Genomic DNA, 17,044 nt, shown 5'->3' with positions numbered 1-17,044 from the left:
TTTAATGAATAAAAAAAAGAAATATGACATGAGCCACGTCATTTTCAATGTTTTAGTAGCCACAATTTATTTTTTTATATTTATTTTAAAGTAGGCTCCATGCCCAACATGGGATTTGAACTCATGACTCTGAGATCAAGAGGCCCATTCTCTGTGGACTGAGCCAGCCAGGAGCCCCTAGCAATCATACTTTAAAAATAAACAGGTGAGGGATGCCTGGGTGGCTCAGTGGGTTAAGGCTTTAACTTCCGCTCAGGTCATGATCTCAGGGTCATGCGATTGAGCCCCTCTTTGGGATCTCTGCTCAGCAGGCAACCTGATCCCCCCCCCCCAACCCCGTCTGCCTGTCTCTCTAACTACTTGTGATCTTTGTCAAAAACAAAACAAAACAAAACAACAGGTGAAATTAATTTCAATAATATTTTATTCAATGCAACTGACCCAAAATATTGTTTCGACATGCAATCAATATAAAAACGCGGAGGTTTGCATTCCTTTTTCCAAGCAGTCCCTGATACTGGGTGTGCACTTGGCCCTATGGAACATCAATTTTGCACTGGCTGCATTTCAAGCGCCTAACACCCACCATATTGGACAGCTTGGCCCCGTAATTTCCCCTCTTCCCCATTCTTGTCCCACCACCCCGCCGGAAAAAGTGAAAATGGTGGGGGGTAAACACTGCTACTTTGGGACTGAGGCAAACTCAGGGAGGACACAACACCCCGTTTAGTTGTGATGTTGCATGCTGAGACCTCTCAGCCAGCCTCCCTTGCCCCCCTTCCCCGCTCCCCGAGGCACCTCTAACCGCGGGAAAGTGCCGGGCTGTGGGTGGGGGGTGGGGGGAGTGGGGAAGGTGGGGGTTGTGTGGAAGACTTAGCGGGGACCCGCACGCATGCGTACTACGCGTGCTCATCTGAGTAGCCCGGAGCCCTAGCAACGGGTTCCAAGCCACTGTTTCGTCGGAATTAAGTGGCTTTCCCTGGAGTTCTAGTCCCACCAGCCGAGTTATCATATCCGTTTCTCCCGTTCACTGGTTAGATCTCGCCTGTAGTGCGCCCCCGAGCCCTGAGCCGGCTCCTCAAATGAGTACTCGTGGTTTCCGCGTGGGAACCAACCCTTGCCGCCTCAGGCTCGCCCTCCCCGGGCTGAGGTGGCTGCTGGGGCTGTGGCTGTTCCTGGGGCTTCAGGCCACCCCCAGCGCGGCCTTCTACCTCCCCGGGTTGGCTCCAGTTAACTTCTGCGAGGCGACCCGAGAGACTGCAACCTGCAAGGTGAGCACCCGTGGGAGGCAGTGAGATGTGAGGGGAAGGCGGCAGGGGTAGGGGGCACGCCGGGGGGAGACCACGGTCGCGAGCTATTTCGCCTCTGACCTAGAACGCCACAGCCCTTTCTGTGGGTGTGTCTCAGCGGCTCTATCTCTGAGCCTTGCACGTGGAGCATCCGGACCACTCTTTTCCCAGATTCTCTTTCCCTCCCTTTCGGCCCCTCCCCTTACTCTCCGTTCGCCCAACTCCCGCTCAGCTCTTCCTCCATCCTCAGAGCTCCTCCTTTTCCCCCATTTCCCTTGGCTCCCTCCCTTTCATTTCAGCGTTTCCTCTTCTCCTCCCTCCCCGCCCTGCCCCTCCCTTCTCCTCTTCCCTCGCAGTCCCTCCCCTCCCCTCCTCTAGGCCCCGCCCCGGTGCCTGGGCCTCTCCCTTCCCCACTCTCCTCAAGTCCCTCCCCTCCACCCAGGCCCCGCCCACGATGCATGGGCCCCGCCCACGATGCATGGGCCCCGCCCACCCGTTCACCTAGCCCCGCCCTCCCTCCCACTTAGCCCCAACCTTCCCTCCAATCTCCCCTCTGGGTCCCGCCCTTTTTGCCTGGCTCCACCCCTCCCCCTTTCTTTTCCCTCTGGGCCCGCCCCCTTGCTTCCTCCCCCCCCCTTTTCAAAGATTTTTTAAAAATCTGACACAGAGAGAGAGTGAAAGAGTGAGACAGACAGAGACGGAACACGAGTAGGGGGAATGGGAGAGAAGCAGGTTTCCCACCGAGCAGGGAGCCCCATGCGGGGCTCGATTCCAGGACGCGGGGATCATGACCCTAGCCGCAGGCAAATGCCTAAGGACTCAGCCACACACGCAGCCCTTGCTTCCTCCTTTCCGCCGTGCTTCTCCACGGCCCTTCTTAGCTTCTTCTGTTCCTCCTTCCTCTGAGCTCCTCCCTCCCTATTGGCTGCTCCTCCACTTAGCTCCTCCTCTTCTGTCGCAGCTCCTTTCCTTCCGGCGCCTGGGCTCTTGCCTCTCGCTCTCTTCTTCCGTTTCCTGTTGTCTCCCTTGTACTCTCTACTACACACTCACCATGGTCATTTTAAAAAAATTGACTTAAATGCCAGTGAGTTCACATGCATTGTTATATTAGCTTCAGGTGTAGAATTTAGTGATTCAGCACTTCCATTCAAAGACCAGGAGCTCGTCACAAGTGTGCTGCTTGGTTCCCATCAGCTATTTCACCCATCCCCCCCATCCGCCTCACTGTAGTCTTAGACGCAACCCACCGTGTTTCCTTTCTGTCATTCTTCACTCCTAAGGCAGCCTGCTTGTTACCTCCCTAATTCTTTTTTTTTTTTTTTAAGATTTTATTTATTTATTCGACGGGCAGAGATTACAAGTAGGCAGAGAGGCAGGCAGAGAGAGAGAAGGAGGAAGCAGGCTCCCTGCTGAGCAGAGAGCCCGATGCGGGACTCGATCCCAGGACCCTGAGATCATGACCTGAGCCGAAGGCAGCGGCTTAACCCACTGAGCCACCCAGGCGCCCCTTGTTTTGCTTTTAAAATTTTATTTAAGAGAGGGCACAAGCAGGGGGAGCTGCAGGCTGGGGGAGAAGCAGGCTCCCTGATGAGCAAGGAGGCAGATGTGGGACTTGATCCCATGACACTGGGATCATGACCTGAGCCGAAGGCAGCTACTTAACTGACTGAGCCACCCACGTGTCCCATTTTCCAGTGTTTTTTAAAGGTCAGTTTTGGGGCCACAATTTTGCCCTTAAAACCTGGAACTTGCCTTTTCCTGTGTGAAGTTTTTTTTTTTTTTAAATCCTTTTTTTTTAAAGATTTTATTTATTTATTTGAGAGAGAGAGACAGTGAGAAAGAGCATGAGCGAGGTGAAGGTCAGAGAGAGAAGCAGACTCCCCATGGAGCCGGGAGCCCGATGCGGGACTCGATCCCGGGACTCCGGGATCATGACCTGAGCCGAAGGCAGTCGTCCAACCAACCGAGCCACCCAGGCGTCCCTCCTGTGTGAAGTTTTGATGGTAACATTTTGAGCCAACATCTTGCCAAACACGTGTAATGCAGGAAATGGCATTTACAAAATATTTTTATGTCTGCCTTTTCTCTGGTAATTCCTCATCCTGAATCTCTATTCTTTATTTCATCAGGCTTCCTAGCAAAGAAACATCATCTTTAACCATAACAAATATCTGGAATTTTTCCATAAACTCTTTTCTTTTTGGGCTATTACTTGCATCCTTACATGTGTTCTACTTTTTATTCTGAGTTTTTGCCTTCTGTCTTTTGGTGAGTCTCTCATTTTTAGGTTTAACACTCTAAACTTACTTCATTTGGTAGCATCCAGCTCCCCCCTTTTTTTAGTTTTGAAACTTTTGCTATTACAAAAGCAGTAGCATGCATGATAGATGATTAGAAAACGCAGACAGGCAAAAATAAGAAAAACATTTCTAATAACTAGAGAATTACTGCTATTACTATCTTACCATATGTTCTAGATTTTTTCTACACATACCCATACCCACATGTGTATTTTTAAAAAGATTTTATTTATTTGAGAGAGAGAATGAGAGAGAGAGAGAGGGTATGAGAGGGGAGAGGGTCAGAGGGAGAAGTGGATTCCCCAGTGAGCAAGGAACCTGATGCGGGTCTTGATCCTGGGACTCCAGGATCATGACCTGAGCTGAAGGCAGTTGCTTAACCCACTGAGCTACCCAGGCACCTCACATGTGTATTTTTAATAGAGTTTTTAAATTTTTTAGAGCAGTTTTGGGTTTACAGCAAAACCGAGCAGAAAGTGGAGTTCCCATATAGCTCTGCCCCCACGCATGCCTAGCCTTCTTCATCAACAGCCCCTACCAGAGTGTTACATTCCTTATAGTTGATGAACCTGGACTGACACCTCATTACTACCCACAGCCCATAGTTTACGTTACAGTTCACCCTTGGTGAAGTTTGGAGGAATGTGTAATGACATGTATCCATCATTATAATATCATATAGAGTAATTTCACTGCCTTATACATTCTCTATGCTCTCTGCTATTATCCGTCCCTCTCTTAATCCCTGGCAACTGCTGATCTATCTACTGTCTTCATAGTTTAGCCTTTTCCAGAATGTCTTATAGTTGGAATCATACAGTACGTAGACTTTTCAGACTTGCTTCTTTTACTTAGTAATATGCATTTAGGGTTCCTCTGTGTCTTTTCATGGCTTAATGGTTCATTGCTTTTCAGTTTTGAATATTCCGTTATCTGGATGTACCACAATTCATTCATATATTTATCTACTAAAGACATCTTGGTTGCTTCTAAGTTTTCACATTGATGAACAAAGCTGCTATAGACATTGTGCCGGTTTTTGGGTAGACTTATGTTTTCAACTCCTCTGGGCAAATACCAGGGTGTGTCACTGCTAGATTGTTTATTAAGAGTATATTTATTTATTTTTCTTCTTTTTTCTAAAAAAAGATTTTATTTAATTATTTGAAACAGAGAGAAATCACAAGGAGGCAGAGAGGAGGCAGGCAGAGAGGGGGTGGGGGTAGGGGGAAGCAGGCTCCCTGCTGAGCAGAGATCTGATGTGCGGGGCTTGATCCCAGGACCTTGAGATCATGACCTGAGCCAAAGGCAGAGGCTTAATCCACTAAGCCACCCAGGCACCCCTATATTTAGTTTTTTTTTTTTAAGAAATTGCCAAGCTCTCTTTTAAATTGGCTGTACCATTTTGTATTCCCACTAGCAATGAATGGAAGTCCAAATGCATTTTTTACCTACATAAAATCATGGTATCCACGTTTTTTTGTAACCTGCACTTTTCTTTCTTTTTTTTAATCAATGCCTTGTTTCTTTTTTTTTTTAAGATTTTTGAAATTTATTTGTCAGAGAGAGTGAGCAAAAGCAGGAGGAGTGGCAGGCAGAGGGAGAAGCAGGCTCCCTGCTGAGCAAGGAACCCCGTGTGGGACTGGATCCCAGGACCCTGGAATCATGATCTGAGTCTGAATCGAAGGCAGACGCTTAACCATCCCATAACCTGCACTTTTCTATTAACAACTCTATCTTTCCACAAAGACAGATTTTTTTCCACATGAATGCATTTTTATCTCATGTATTACCAAGTTCATAAATTTCCCTAGCTATCCCTGAAATAACCAAATCAGAATCCAATCTAGGACCACAAATTGCATCTCTTTATTATAGTCTATGGTTCTTTTAATTAAGCACAGTCCCTGCTTTTTCTTTTCATAACATTAACTTATAAAAGGGATTAGTCTGTTTTTCCTGTACAATGCCCCATCCACCTGGCCTTGTCTCTTTGCTGCCTTATGATGGCATTCAGATTGGTTTAATAGTTAAACTTGAACCCTTTGGAAAGCAATTTGAAATATACATCAAAGTCTTTGAAACTGTTCATCCCCTTGATTGTAATGATCTCACTTAGAATAATATAGAAGGATACAGGCAGATAAGAGGTTTTTCCCTGTGAAGGTCTCATCTACCTGGGTCTTTTAGCCACACAGTATCCCTCCCTAGAGAGCACCAATATCGTCAGTTTCTCATATCCTGCTAGGGATTTCTTGATTAAATGAACAATTATGTGTTTATATTATTTTTTTCTCCTTTTTTTTTTTTACACAAATGGGAGCATACTGTTCTCACCTTCAGGTGCCTTTTTCATTTAATGATATAGCTTAGAGATCACTTGATATCATTATATAAAGAACACCCTTGTTCTTTTTTAATGGTATATCATTCTATTATAAGGATGTTATATATTGGATTTACATAGTTTCTTATGTATGTATTTAGCTTGTTTCTATACTCTTGATCTTACCAAACATTGTTGCATATGAGAATATACATAGAATAAATTCCTAGGAACGCAATTGCTGGGTCAAAGAATAGATGCACTTAGCAATTTTGATATCCTCAAATTGCTTTCCATGGAGGTTGCATTAATTTACACTTCTGTAGACAGTGTGTGAGAGTGCCTGCTTCTCCACAGCTTGACAACGTGTTGTCAAACTTTTAGATCTTTGACAATTTTATGGGTGAAAAATTGTGTCTTGTGGTTTTAGTTTATATTGCTTTTATCAGGAGTCTTTTTTAAAATTGAGAATCATTTCGTATAAATAAAAACAACTTGTATTTTCTTTTTGGTGAACTATCTATATATTCTTTGCTCATTTTTCTATAAGGTTGGACATTTAAAAAATTGATTTGTGGACACTTTTTTTTGGTTCTGTGGTCATTCTTAAATCAGGAAACTAGTCCTTTACCTGTGACATTCTTTTCCCAAGTTTGTCAGTTGTCTTTTGGTTTTGTTTATTGTATTTTGTTTTTGTTTTTTACCATTTAGAAAAATTGGCTTTTATTCTAATATATCAATTTTTTTTTGTTTTCTGACTTTTGTGCCCTGTTTTGAAAGTTCTTAACCAAGCCAGCCAAGATTATAAAATTATTCTCCCATGGCTTCTTCTATTACTTGTATGGTTTAAATTTTAATAAATAAGATTGATATTTCCTGGTGTATGTATTAGGTAAGTATCCAGCTTAACTTATTTTCCCCCAGATCACTGACCAGTTATCTACCATTATTGAATAATTTCTCTTTTCTTCACTTGACTTGTGAAACCATTAAGGTTCTTTTAAATATAGTAATCTCCAGATATGCATTTTAAAATATGAATCTTATGTATGTTGTGTTTTGGGATTCTAGATGAGAACTATTCTCCTTAATTATCTGCTGTCCTTTGCTTTTCTCTATTCACCTTTATAAAACTCTAACTGATATATGTTGCTGTTGCTGAATTTCTGACAAGGTTTCATTAAGTACAGATACAATACTCTTACAGAGTTACAGTAATGCTGTTTATATTTGTCCCAAACTTGATGATTTTCTACATCCTCTTAAAAAAAAACCCTGACCTTATGGTAAAGATGATAACAGATGTTCAATTAAAAAAAAAAAGCAGTTTATGGAATTTTGAACAAGAATAGTGTTCACTAAAGTTTTGCTGTTTTAGTCTTTTAAAAAATCCTATCTTGGGGTGCCTGGGTGGCTCAGTGGGTTGAAGCCTCTGCTTTTGGCTCAGGTCATGATCCCAGGGTCCTGGGATGGAGCCCCGCGTCGGGCTCTCTGCTCCGCAGGGAGCTTGCTTCCTCTCCCCTCTATCTCTGCCTGCCTCTCTGTCTACTTATGATCTCTCTCTCTCTGTCAAATAAATAAAATCTTAAAAAAAATAAAAATCCTATCTGGGGGGCACCTGGGGGGCTCAGTCAGGTGTCTGACCCTTGATCTCAGCTCAGGTCTTGATCTCAGGGTCATGAGTTCATGCCCATGCTGGGCATGGAGCCTACTTAAAAAACAAAACAAAACAAAAAAAACCTATCTTGTAGATTATCAAGAACCCAGCTGAGATCCAGGGAAGTAAATGGAAGTATCCTGTGAGAATCGGGAATAGATATCCTAATGCTTATGCACTAACCCTCATGCTCTGGGTCTTTTTGATTTCGTTTTAACAAATCTGTGATTTATTCTACAAGTTGAGTGCTCTCTAGCAGATCGAGGGTGGGAGAAGAAGGGAGAAGAAGGGAGAAGAGGCGTCATGACAACTGACAGCTGAAAAGAAAGACGTAAAAGCTATACAAAGAAGTTGAAGCTCTTTGAGGGGTGTGGGTAGTAGGGGTGTGGGTACCATCTATCGCAGTGTACTTTTGGGGCAAATAGCGTTCACTTAGTTTGATCCTGAGGATGTTACAGAGTCAAAGCTGGTACAAGGATTGATGTTCCAAAATGATCCTGAGCCATCAAGGAAGGTTAAATTGTGATCACCATGTTCTGTTTAAGATAGGAAATGATAAACTGTATTTTAGAATGATTCTTATAAAAATGGTTAAAATAATATAAGGAGAGCTCTTACGCAGGTAGCTTTAATTATCTCAAGTTCTTAACCTGAATTCCGTGGACTCCATAGGCCCTATGAAGCCTCTGAAACCTGAACAGAGACTTTGCTGAGTATGTTTGCTTTTTGGGGGAGAGGGCCCATAGCTTTCATCACATTCTCAAAGGGTTCTATAATTAAAAAAGGTTAAGAATGGCTGAGATGTCTGAAAAATTGATGTTTTCAGAGACTCCAAGGATGCCACCTAAATGAAATGTTATGAATTTATAGCTATACTGTGTTAAAAATTTATAACCATAACCATATTGTTATACATGTATAACACTGTGCTAAGTTATAAATTTATAATTGCACAGTCATACATTGATGGGAGCCATAGACCCAATTACTTTTCACTTTGTTATGTATTATTTTGTATTATTAATTAGTGTTTTCTTTCTTTTTGTAGTCATCAATAGCACTATTTGTAAATAGATTGGACTCAACAGAATCTGTCCTGCCTTATGAATATAATACGTAAGTTATAAGTATTGTCATTGTACCTGATATAATTGATATTACTGCAGTTACATCGTAATTATAATATTATTGTGTTAAAGGTGTTTTAAATTTTTAAAGACAGTGAATGAAAGCCCTGGATATATTAAGAAATATGGTGGCAATTTTGTAATAAAAGTAACAGGAACAAAATTAAAACAGAGTGCTTTCAGTGTGAGGCAAATGTTCAAGAATTTAGGAAATTGCCATACTTGATTTTTGTAAGGAAAACAAATTATAAATCTACTATATTTTGAACTTCAAAAAAATCATAGCAGAAGTGTAGTTTATTTAAAACATGGGATAGGGAAGTTTCTACTAAGGCTTTTATTTATTTATTTATTTATTTAAGATTTAAAAAATTTATTTGACAGACAGAAACCACAAGGAGGCAGAGAGGCAGGCAGAGAGAGAGGAGGAAGCAGGCTCCCTGCTAAGCAGAGAGCCCAATGCAGGGCTTGATCCCAGGACTCTGGGATCATGACCTGAGCCAAAGTCAGAGGCTTTAACCCACTGAGCTACCCAGGTGCCCCCATACTAAGGCTTTTTTTTTTTTTAAGATTTTATTTATTTATTTGACAGAGAGAGATCACAGGTAGGCAGAGAGGCAGGCAGAGAGAAAGGAAGAGAAGCAGGCCCCCTGCTGAGCAGAGAGCCTGATGGGACTCAATCCCAGGACCCTGAGATCATGACCTGAGCAGAAGGCAGTGGCTTAACCCACTGAGCCACCCAGGCACCCCCCTACTAAGGCTTTTAATGGATGCAAGTGCTTAGTTTAGTATTGGGCCAGTATCATATAATCAAGATTGAGATCAGTCATTTGAGAATAGTAACAAATGCTACACTTCTTAGAAAAATGATTGTAGCTCCCTCTGGTATTTATTTCTACTAATTAAACAGAAATAAAACCAGGTCTAATTTTCATTAAAATACCACATTTAGACATAGGGAGTTAGCACGAGCATTTAAAATTTTACACATACCTACCATTGATTTTCTCTTTTATCATTTTATATTTAATTTTATGTATTCCCATTTGCTTAAAGGCAATTGTAATTCTTTCCATGTGGTAACCATTTGATTTGTGAGTGAGTCTATGGGCCTGTAATTGAAAAGGGATTTTGTTGTTTAAGTTCCCCTTTGATCAGAACTGATAACAGCAGTTTCTAAATGTCTCAGGTTAGAATTAGTACAGATTTTAAACTATTCTTTGCTTTTTTAAAAATGTAATTTGAAGTTTAACCCTGAAGATACTGTGAGTTTTATAAGATTGTGATTACCTACATTATAAAAGTCAAGAGCGGTACCATAAGCATTTTAATTAGCAATAATCGCGCCTCGGATAAACCTCATTGGCTACGATACTGCCACTGCGCAAAGCATTTTAAATAATGAATTCATAGTTATAAGAGGTTAAACAGTTTAAAATAATGAGGTCTATAAATCATAATTAGACACCTTCTGGGTCATGTTTTTAGAAGTATCTACCATTAACAGTTGAAAGGCTTGACAAATTACAAAGATTAATTTCTTTGCTGATTTTTTTTTCCTTCCTTGAACTTTCCCTCTAGCTTTGACTTCTGTCAAGCCTCTGGGAAGAAAAACCCTTCTGAAAATCTTGGACAAGTACTATTCGGAGAACGAATAACATCATCTCCCTATAAGGTTATTCAGTGGATCTTATATAATATTGTTTTAAATGGAATTTTTTCAGAACTGGCTACTTAAAATTGTAGCAGAGAGTCTGTTATATTTTTATTTTATTTTTAAAGATTTTATTTAGTTAACAGAGACACAGCAAGAGAGGGAACACAAGCAGGGGGAGTAGGGGAGAAGGAAGCAGGTTTCCTACCAAGCAGGGAGCCTGATGCAGGACTTAATCCCAGGACCCTGGGATCATGACCCGAGCCTAACCAACTGAGCCACCCTGACGCCCCACAAAGAGTCTGTTTTGGAAGGAGGCAGAGAAAAAGGAAAGGAGATAGGATGTGGTATCGTCAGAAGAATGCCTGAATATGTGCTCTTCGAACTATCTGCAGTAGGGAGTGGTTCCACATAAACATTTTGCCTTTCAAATTTTATTTTTGCTTTGTAAAGAAAAAACAGTTTCCTTTATTGTCCCTACATGTTTTGGGTAAGGTGGTATAAGCAGATGTCATTGGACTGTCATTGTGTATTGATTTTGCCTTCAATACCTTAATAGATATGGGGATAGAGTAGGAATGTTTTCATAAGCAGTTATGATTATGAAGGCATTAACTTTTTTCTTCTTTTTTTTTCCAAGTCATTGAAGTCTACTTGAATTACAATACACTGCACGTATTGAAAGTGTATTGTTTGGGGGCAACTGGCTAGCTCAGTCAGAGATGTATGCAACTCTTGGTCTGAGGGCTGTGAGTTTGAGCCCTGCATGGGGTATGGCGATTACTTAAATAAAACTTTTTTTTAAGTATGTAGTTTGCTCAATATTAATTTATGTATATTCTTGTGAAACCTTTGGGGATTAGCCTCTTTTAAACTTTTTTTAAGGATTTTTATTCACTCATTTATTTAATTTATTTTTTTAAAGATTTTATTTAGGGCGCCTGGGTGGCTCAGTGGGTTAAGCCGCTGCCTTCGGCTCAGGTCATGATCTCAGGGTCCTGGGATCGAGTCCCCCGTCGGGCTCTCTGCTCAGCAGGGGGCCTGCTTCCCTTCCCCTCTCTCTGCCTGCCTCTCTGCCTACTGTGATCTCTCTCTGTCAAATAAATAAATAAAATCTTTAAAAAAAAGATTTTATTTATTCATTTGGGAGAGAGACAGAAGGAACACAAGCAGGGGAAGAGGCAGAGGGAGAGAGACAAGCAGACTCCCCTCTAAGCAGGGAGCCTGATGTGGGGGGCTTGATCCCAGGACCCCAGGATCATGACCTGAGCTGAAGGAGATGCTTAACCGACTAAGCCACCCAGGCGCCCTGTCTCCTCTTTTACCCATTTTATATTTGGATTGTTTGTACCTTTACTATTGAGTTTTCAGAATTCCTCATATATTCTAGGTGTGAGTCCTTTGTTAGGGCAGTAGTTTACAAATATTTTTTTCCCAGTCTGTAGCTTTTGTTTCCATCATCATTTTTTTTAAGATTTTATTTTTAAATAATCTCTCTGCTCAACTGGATGCTCAAACTCATGACTCTGAGATCAGGAATAGTGTGCTCTACAAACTGGGCCAGTCAGACACCACTGTGTCTTCATCTTTTTTTTTTTGTAGATTTTATTTATTTATTTGACAGAGACACAGCAAGAGAGGGAACACAAGCAGGGGGTGTAGAAGAAGGAGAAGCAGTTTTTCTGGGTCTTGATCCCAGGATCCTGGGACCGCCACACAAGCCAAAGGCAGACACTTACTTAACCTCTGAGCCACCCAGGTGCCCCGTGTTTTCATCTTCTTAACAGATTATTCCACAGAGCAAACATTAATTTTTATGAGGCCCAATATCAAATTTCCTTTTTATGGATTGTGTTTTTGGTGTCTAGTCTAATAAGAACACATGACATAAGCCTTTAGATCTTGAAGATTTTCTTTTATGTTTCCTACTGAAACTTTTATAATTTATATATTTAAGTCTGTGATCTTTTTTGAGTTATTTTGTATCAGGTAGAGGTTTGGATTGAAATTACAGAATTTTTTTGGTTTTGCTTTTTGGGTTTCTTTTTTTTGGCGAGTAGAAGTCAAGTTGCTTCAATACTATCTGTTCAAAAGACTGTCATTCCTTCTCTGAATTGCTTTTGCATGTTTGTCAAAAAAAAATCACACAGGTATAGTTGTAGAGTTCTATTTCTGGGTTCTCTGTTGATCTGTTTCTTTGGTCTGTGTGTCAGGCATTAGCTTTTTAAAAAAATTTTTTAAAGATTTTATTTATTTATTTGACAGACAGAGATCACAAGTAGGCAGAGAGGCAGGCAGAGAGAGAGGAGGAAGCAGGCTCCCCGCTGAGCAGAGAGCCCGATGCGGGGCTTGATCCCAGAACCCTGGGATCTTGACCTGAGCCGAAGGCAGAGGCTTTAACTCACTGAGCCACCCAGGTGCCCCAGGCATTAGCTTTTTGATAATTAAAGTTGCACAAAATACCTGCGTGGAGTACCACTGTCCTAACAAAAAAGGGAACTTTTTCAAGGAGTGCTGTCCCTTGAAATGAAGAACATGATAGTACTAGAAAGAGAGAAAGAAAGAAAGATAGGAAGAAAGAAAGATGACAGTGTTCTTCTCAGCTGCCTATAGGGAACTTTTTGGTTAATATTTGTATGATTTCAAGGTATGAGGTCCTTACTATAACTCTTTTTCATAGTTTATTCTTGCTCATTATTTCCTGATTAGTAACACTGGTACTTCGTCCTGATAATCCTTGATAGCTAGACTTTGTAAATAAGAGGTTTCATATTAAAAGTATGAAATATTTTATTAATACTTTTTTATTAACAGCTCTATTGAGAAATATTCACATACCAAAGAATTCACCTATTTGAAGTGGCCACTTTTTTTTAAAGTAAGCTCTACACCCAAGGTGGGGCTTGAACTCACAGCCTGGAGATCAAGAGTTGCATGCTGCATTGACTGAGTCAGCCAGGCACCCCTTGAAGTATCTGATTTAACGTTTGTTTATTTTTTATTTTCTGTTTGTTAAAGATTTTATTTATTTGAGAGAGGGTATAAGCCGGGGGTGGGGAGTGGGAGAGGGAGAAGCAGGCTCCCCGCTGAGCAAGGAGCTTGATGCAGGACTCGATCCCAGGACCCTGAGATCATGGACTGAGCCAAAAGCAGACACTTAACTGACTAAGCCACCCAGGCGCCCCTTTGACTTAATTTTTTTTAGTATATTCAGAGCATTGTGTGACCATCACTAACATCAATTTTGTTACCACTTTTAAGTGAAGGGTTCCATGTCGAGGTGGTCTTAGGAAGTTACAGTAGATATTATATCCCACCTTATGTGTTATTGAAGAAGGAAAATTCTTCTGCTTAGTGGTGAAAGCATATTGTGAATGTATGTGCGCATGTGTGTGTGTGCGTGCATGTGTGTATGTATGTGTGTGTGTGTGTGTGTGTGTAATCATTTCAGGTATGAATTGAAACTCAAAGGAGAGAGTATTGAGGCTGATGGCCTACTGATATCTCTGAGAACAAGTTTTATCTGTAAGGTAAAGTGCTTATTTTGTGACACTTGTTTTCTAAAATGTAGTCAAATCTTTTATTATTTTAAATCTTTTTTAATAGTTTTCTTTTAACAAGACAGAAACATGTAGACAAGTCTGTGTAAAATCCTATGATAAAGGAAATGACGACCACAAGAAAAAACTGGCTTTTTTGAAGAAAGGGATACAACTAAACTATCAACATCACTGGTAGGTTTGCGATAACACTGAGATAACATGACTTAATTTTTTAAGTCCTTTCAGAAGTAGTTTTTTATAAAAAACGTAGTTTTAGTACTTGAAATTGTACACTATTTTTGTGACTTTGATTAAAAATTTTAAGTCCTTTCAGTAGTTTTTTAAAAAAAAAGTAGTTTTAATTGATACTTGAAATTATAGACTATTTTATGTGACTTTGAATACAAATTTGAATTAAATATATGCAAGATGATGTTGGTATTGCTTGGTGTGACATGCATGCTTGTTAAATCTTTAATTTTAAAATATTTATATTTAGGATTATTGATAATATGCCAGTAATATGGTGTCACGTTATTGAGGATGGAAAGTACTGCACAACAGGATTTCCGATAGGATGTTTTATTACCAAAGATGGCGCAGCAAAAGATGCTTGCGCTATCCGCGTAAGTGTTGAGAACTTACTATAGAATATAAGTTGCTTATAATTTGCTTTCTGTTATAGTCACTTAGCAAACATTAACGGGACACCTACCATCTTCTAGGTTTTGGGCTAGGTGTTGGGAATACAAACTCAAGTAGGTATGGTCTCTGTCCTCTCAAATTTCCCAGTTCTGAGTAAGGAGGTGGCCCTGTAGAAAAGGGAGGATATAATGGAGGGAATGAAAAAGTATTTGCGAAATAAATGGGTGGGTGAGCATTTCTAGGAGGGAGATCAATGTGATCTAGAGCTTGGAAGTCGGGGCGCCTGGCTGGCTCGGTGGGTTAAGCCTGTGCCTTCAGCTCAGGTTGTGACCCAGGGTCCTGGGATCGAGCCCCACATCGAGCCCCACATCGGGCTCTCTGCTCAGCAGGGAGCCTGCTTCCTCCTCTGTCTCTGCCTGCCTCTCTGCCTACTTGTGATCTCTCTCTCTGTGTCAAATAAATAAATTTTAAAAAAAAGAACTTGGAAGTCTGAAGCAGGATGATGTGATTGGGGGACTGTGAGGAGTCGAGCATGTCTCTCGCACAAGTTTTGGGGTTTGGAAAGTACAGCTAGAGATGAAGCTAAAATGGGGGGTAGGCAGAAGCCAGGTCATGGAGGGAGGTCCTGTGTGCAATGGTGAGGAGAATCATTTTGAATGCCTCTTTCGGACCAGGAGCAATGTTATGTTGCTTTATGTATTTATTTATTTATTTTTAAAATATTGCATTGATGTTCTGTGTAAGATGGCTCATTGCCAACACCTTTTTTTTTTTAAAGATTTTATTCATTTATTTGACAGACAGAGATCACAAGCAGGCAGAGAGGCAGGCAGAGAGAGAGGAGGAAGCAGGCTCCCCGCTGAGCAGAGAGCCCGATGCAGGGCTCGATCCCAGGACCCTGAGATCATGACCTGAGCTGAAGGCAGAGGCCTTAACCCACTGAGCCACCCAGGTGCCCCGATGTTATATTGCTTTAGACAGTGATTGATTTCATCCTGAGAATGGCCCTGTTGCTGGGATCCACTGCTGCCCTTTTACAGAAGGTGAGACTCAGTCTCCGAGAGGCTGTGGCACGACTAGAGGCATAAAGCTAGTTACGTGGCAGAAGTGGACTCCTGTTCTGATCTTTCTAGCTTGGATGTCCCAATCACACCGTTCTGCCTTGCGGTGCTCAGGCAGTCTCCTACCAGGCCCCAGACTAGCAGGAGTGTCTTGGGGCTGCCATGGAGCATGACTAAGGGGCCGAATGGATGTGAAAGGGCTCCACCAGGGCAGCACTGCTTTTGATCTGTTTTCTGTATGGTGAATTGATGCAGGTCAGTGACGGGGACAAAAGGGACAGGAGAAGGAAGAGTGTAGGGTGACTGCCCAGTTTCTGCCTTGGTTGTCTAACTGATGGTGCACTTAACTGTTTCTTTCCAGAGAAAAGTGCAGTACTTCTGAAATTTCAGTCATTTATGCACCATCTTGGTGATTTTGGTCATATTTGAGGGACTTATTATTTATCTATTAAATTTTTTTTAAGATTTTATTTATTTATTTGACAGACAGAGATCACAAGTAGGCAGAGAGGCAGGCAGAGAGGAGGAAGCAGGTTCCCTGCTGAGCAGAGAGCCCGATGTGGGGCTCGATCCCAGGACCTTGGGATCATGACCTGAGCTGAAAGCAGAGGCTTTAACCCACTGAGCCACCCAGGCGCCCCTCTATTAAATTTTTTAAGTTTATTTAGTCTTAGTCATTTCTACACCTATCCTGGGGCTGGAACTCAGGACCCCAAGATCAAGCATCACATGTTCTTCTGACTGAGCCAACCAGGCACCCCTAAATGTTTTTTTGAAGATTTTTAGATTTAAAAAAAAATTAAAGATTTTATTTATTTATTTATTTGACACAGAGAGAGCACAAGCATGGGGAGCAGCAGGCAGAGGGAAAGGGAGAAGCAGGCTCCCCACTAAGCAGGGAGCCTGATGTGGGGCTCGATCCAAGGACCCTGAGATCTTGACCTGAGCTGAAGACAGATGCTTAACCGACTGAGCCACCCAGGCGCCCCTCATATAATTTTTAAAAATCTTTTATTATGAGCAATTTCAAACACATAGAAAAGCTTAATTCATTATGTCGTGGACACTCATATACGTAGTACCTAGATTCTTTTTTTTTAAGATTTTATTTATTTATTTGATGGAGACAGAGATCACAAGTAGGCAGAGACAGGCAGAGAGAGTGGGAGAAGCAGGCTACCCGCTGAGCAGAGAGCCCAATGTGGGGCTTGATCCCATGACCCGAGATCATGACCTGAGCCGAAGGCAGAGGCTTAACCCACTGAGCCATGCAGGCACCCCAGTACCTAGATTCTATCATAAGCATTTTAATTTTTTTTTAAAGATTTTATTTATTTATTTGAGAGAGAGAGACAGTGAGAGAGAGCACGAGCGAGGAGAAGGTCAGAGAGCGAAGCAGACTCCCCATGGAGCTGGGAGCCTGATGCGGGACTCGATCCAGGG

The 17,044-nt window shown here is 41.6% G+C and overlaps 1 protein-coding gene and 1 pseudogene across 1 annotated transcript in view; one reads left to right on the top strand and one right to left on the bottom strand.

The window, feature by feature from the left end:
* Nucleotides 1–892: 892 nt before the first annotated feature.
* LOC122896487 (transmembrane 9 superfamily member 2-like) overlaps nucleotides 893–17,044 on the top strand; it is an 82,396-nt gene continuing 66,244 nt past the window's right edge. The window contains exons 1-6 of the mRNA XM_044234681.1: nucleotides 893–896; nucleotides 1,039–1,271; nucleotides 8,621–8,688; nucleotides 10,281–10,374; nucleotides 13,960–14,087; nucleotides 14,395–14,521. Of these exons, the coding sequence (XP_044090616.1) occupies nucleotides 893–896; nucleotides 1,039–1,271; nucleotides 8,621–8,688; nucleotides 10,281–10,374; nucleotides 13,960–14,087; nucleotides 14,395–14,521 (654 nt within the window). The remainder of the gene's footprint in view (nucleotides 897–1,038; nucleotides 1,272–8,620; nucleotides 8,689–10,280; nucleotides 10,375–13,959; nucleotides 14,088–14,394; nucleotides 14,522–17,044) is intronic.
* LOC122897733 lies at nucleotides 9,938–10,091 on the bottom strand (annotated as a pseudogene).

Source organism: Neovison vison, chromosome X (genome assembly GCF_020171115.1).
Source record: "Neovison vison isolate M4711 chromosome X, ASM_NN_V1, whole genome shotgun sequence".
NCBI classification, from domain to species: Eukaryota; Metazoa; Chordata; class Mammalia; order Carnivora; family Mustelidae; genus Neogale; species Neogale vison.
Note: the sequence above shows the minus strand (reverse complement) of the source record. Positions and strands in the feature narration are given on the sequence as shown.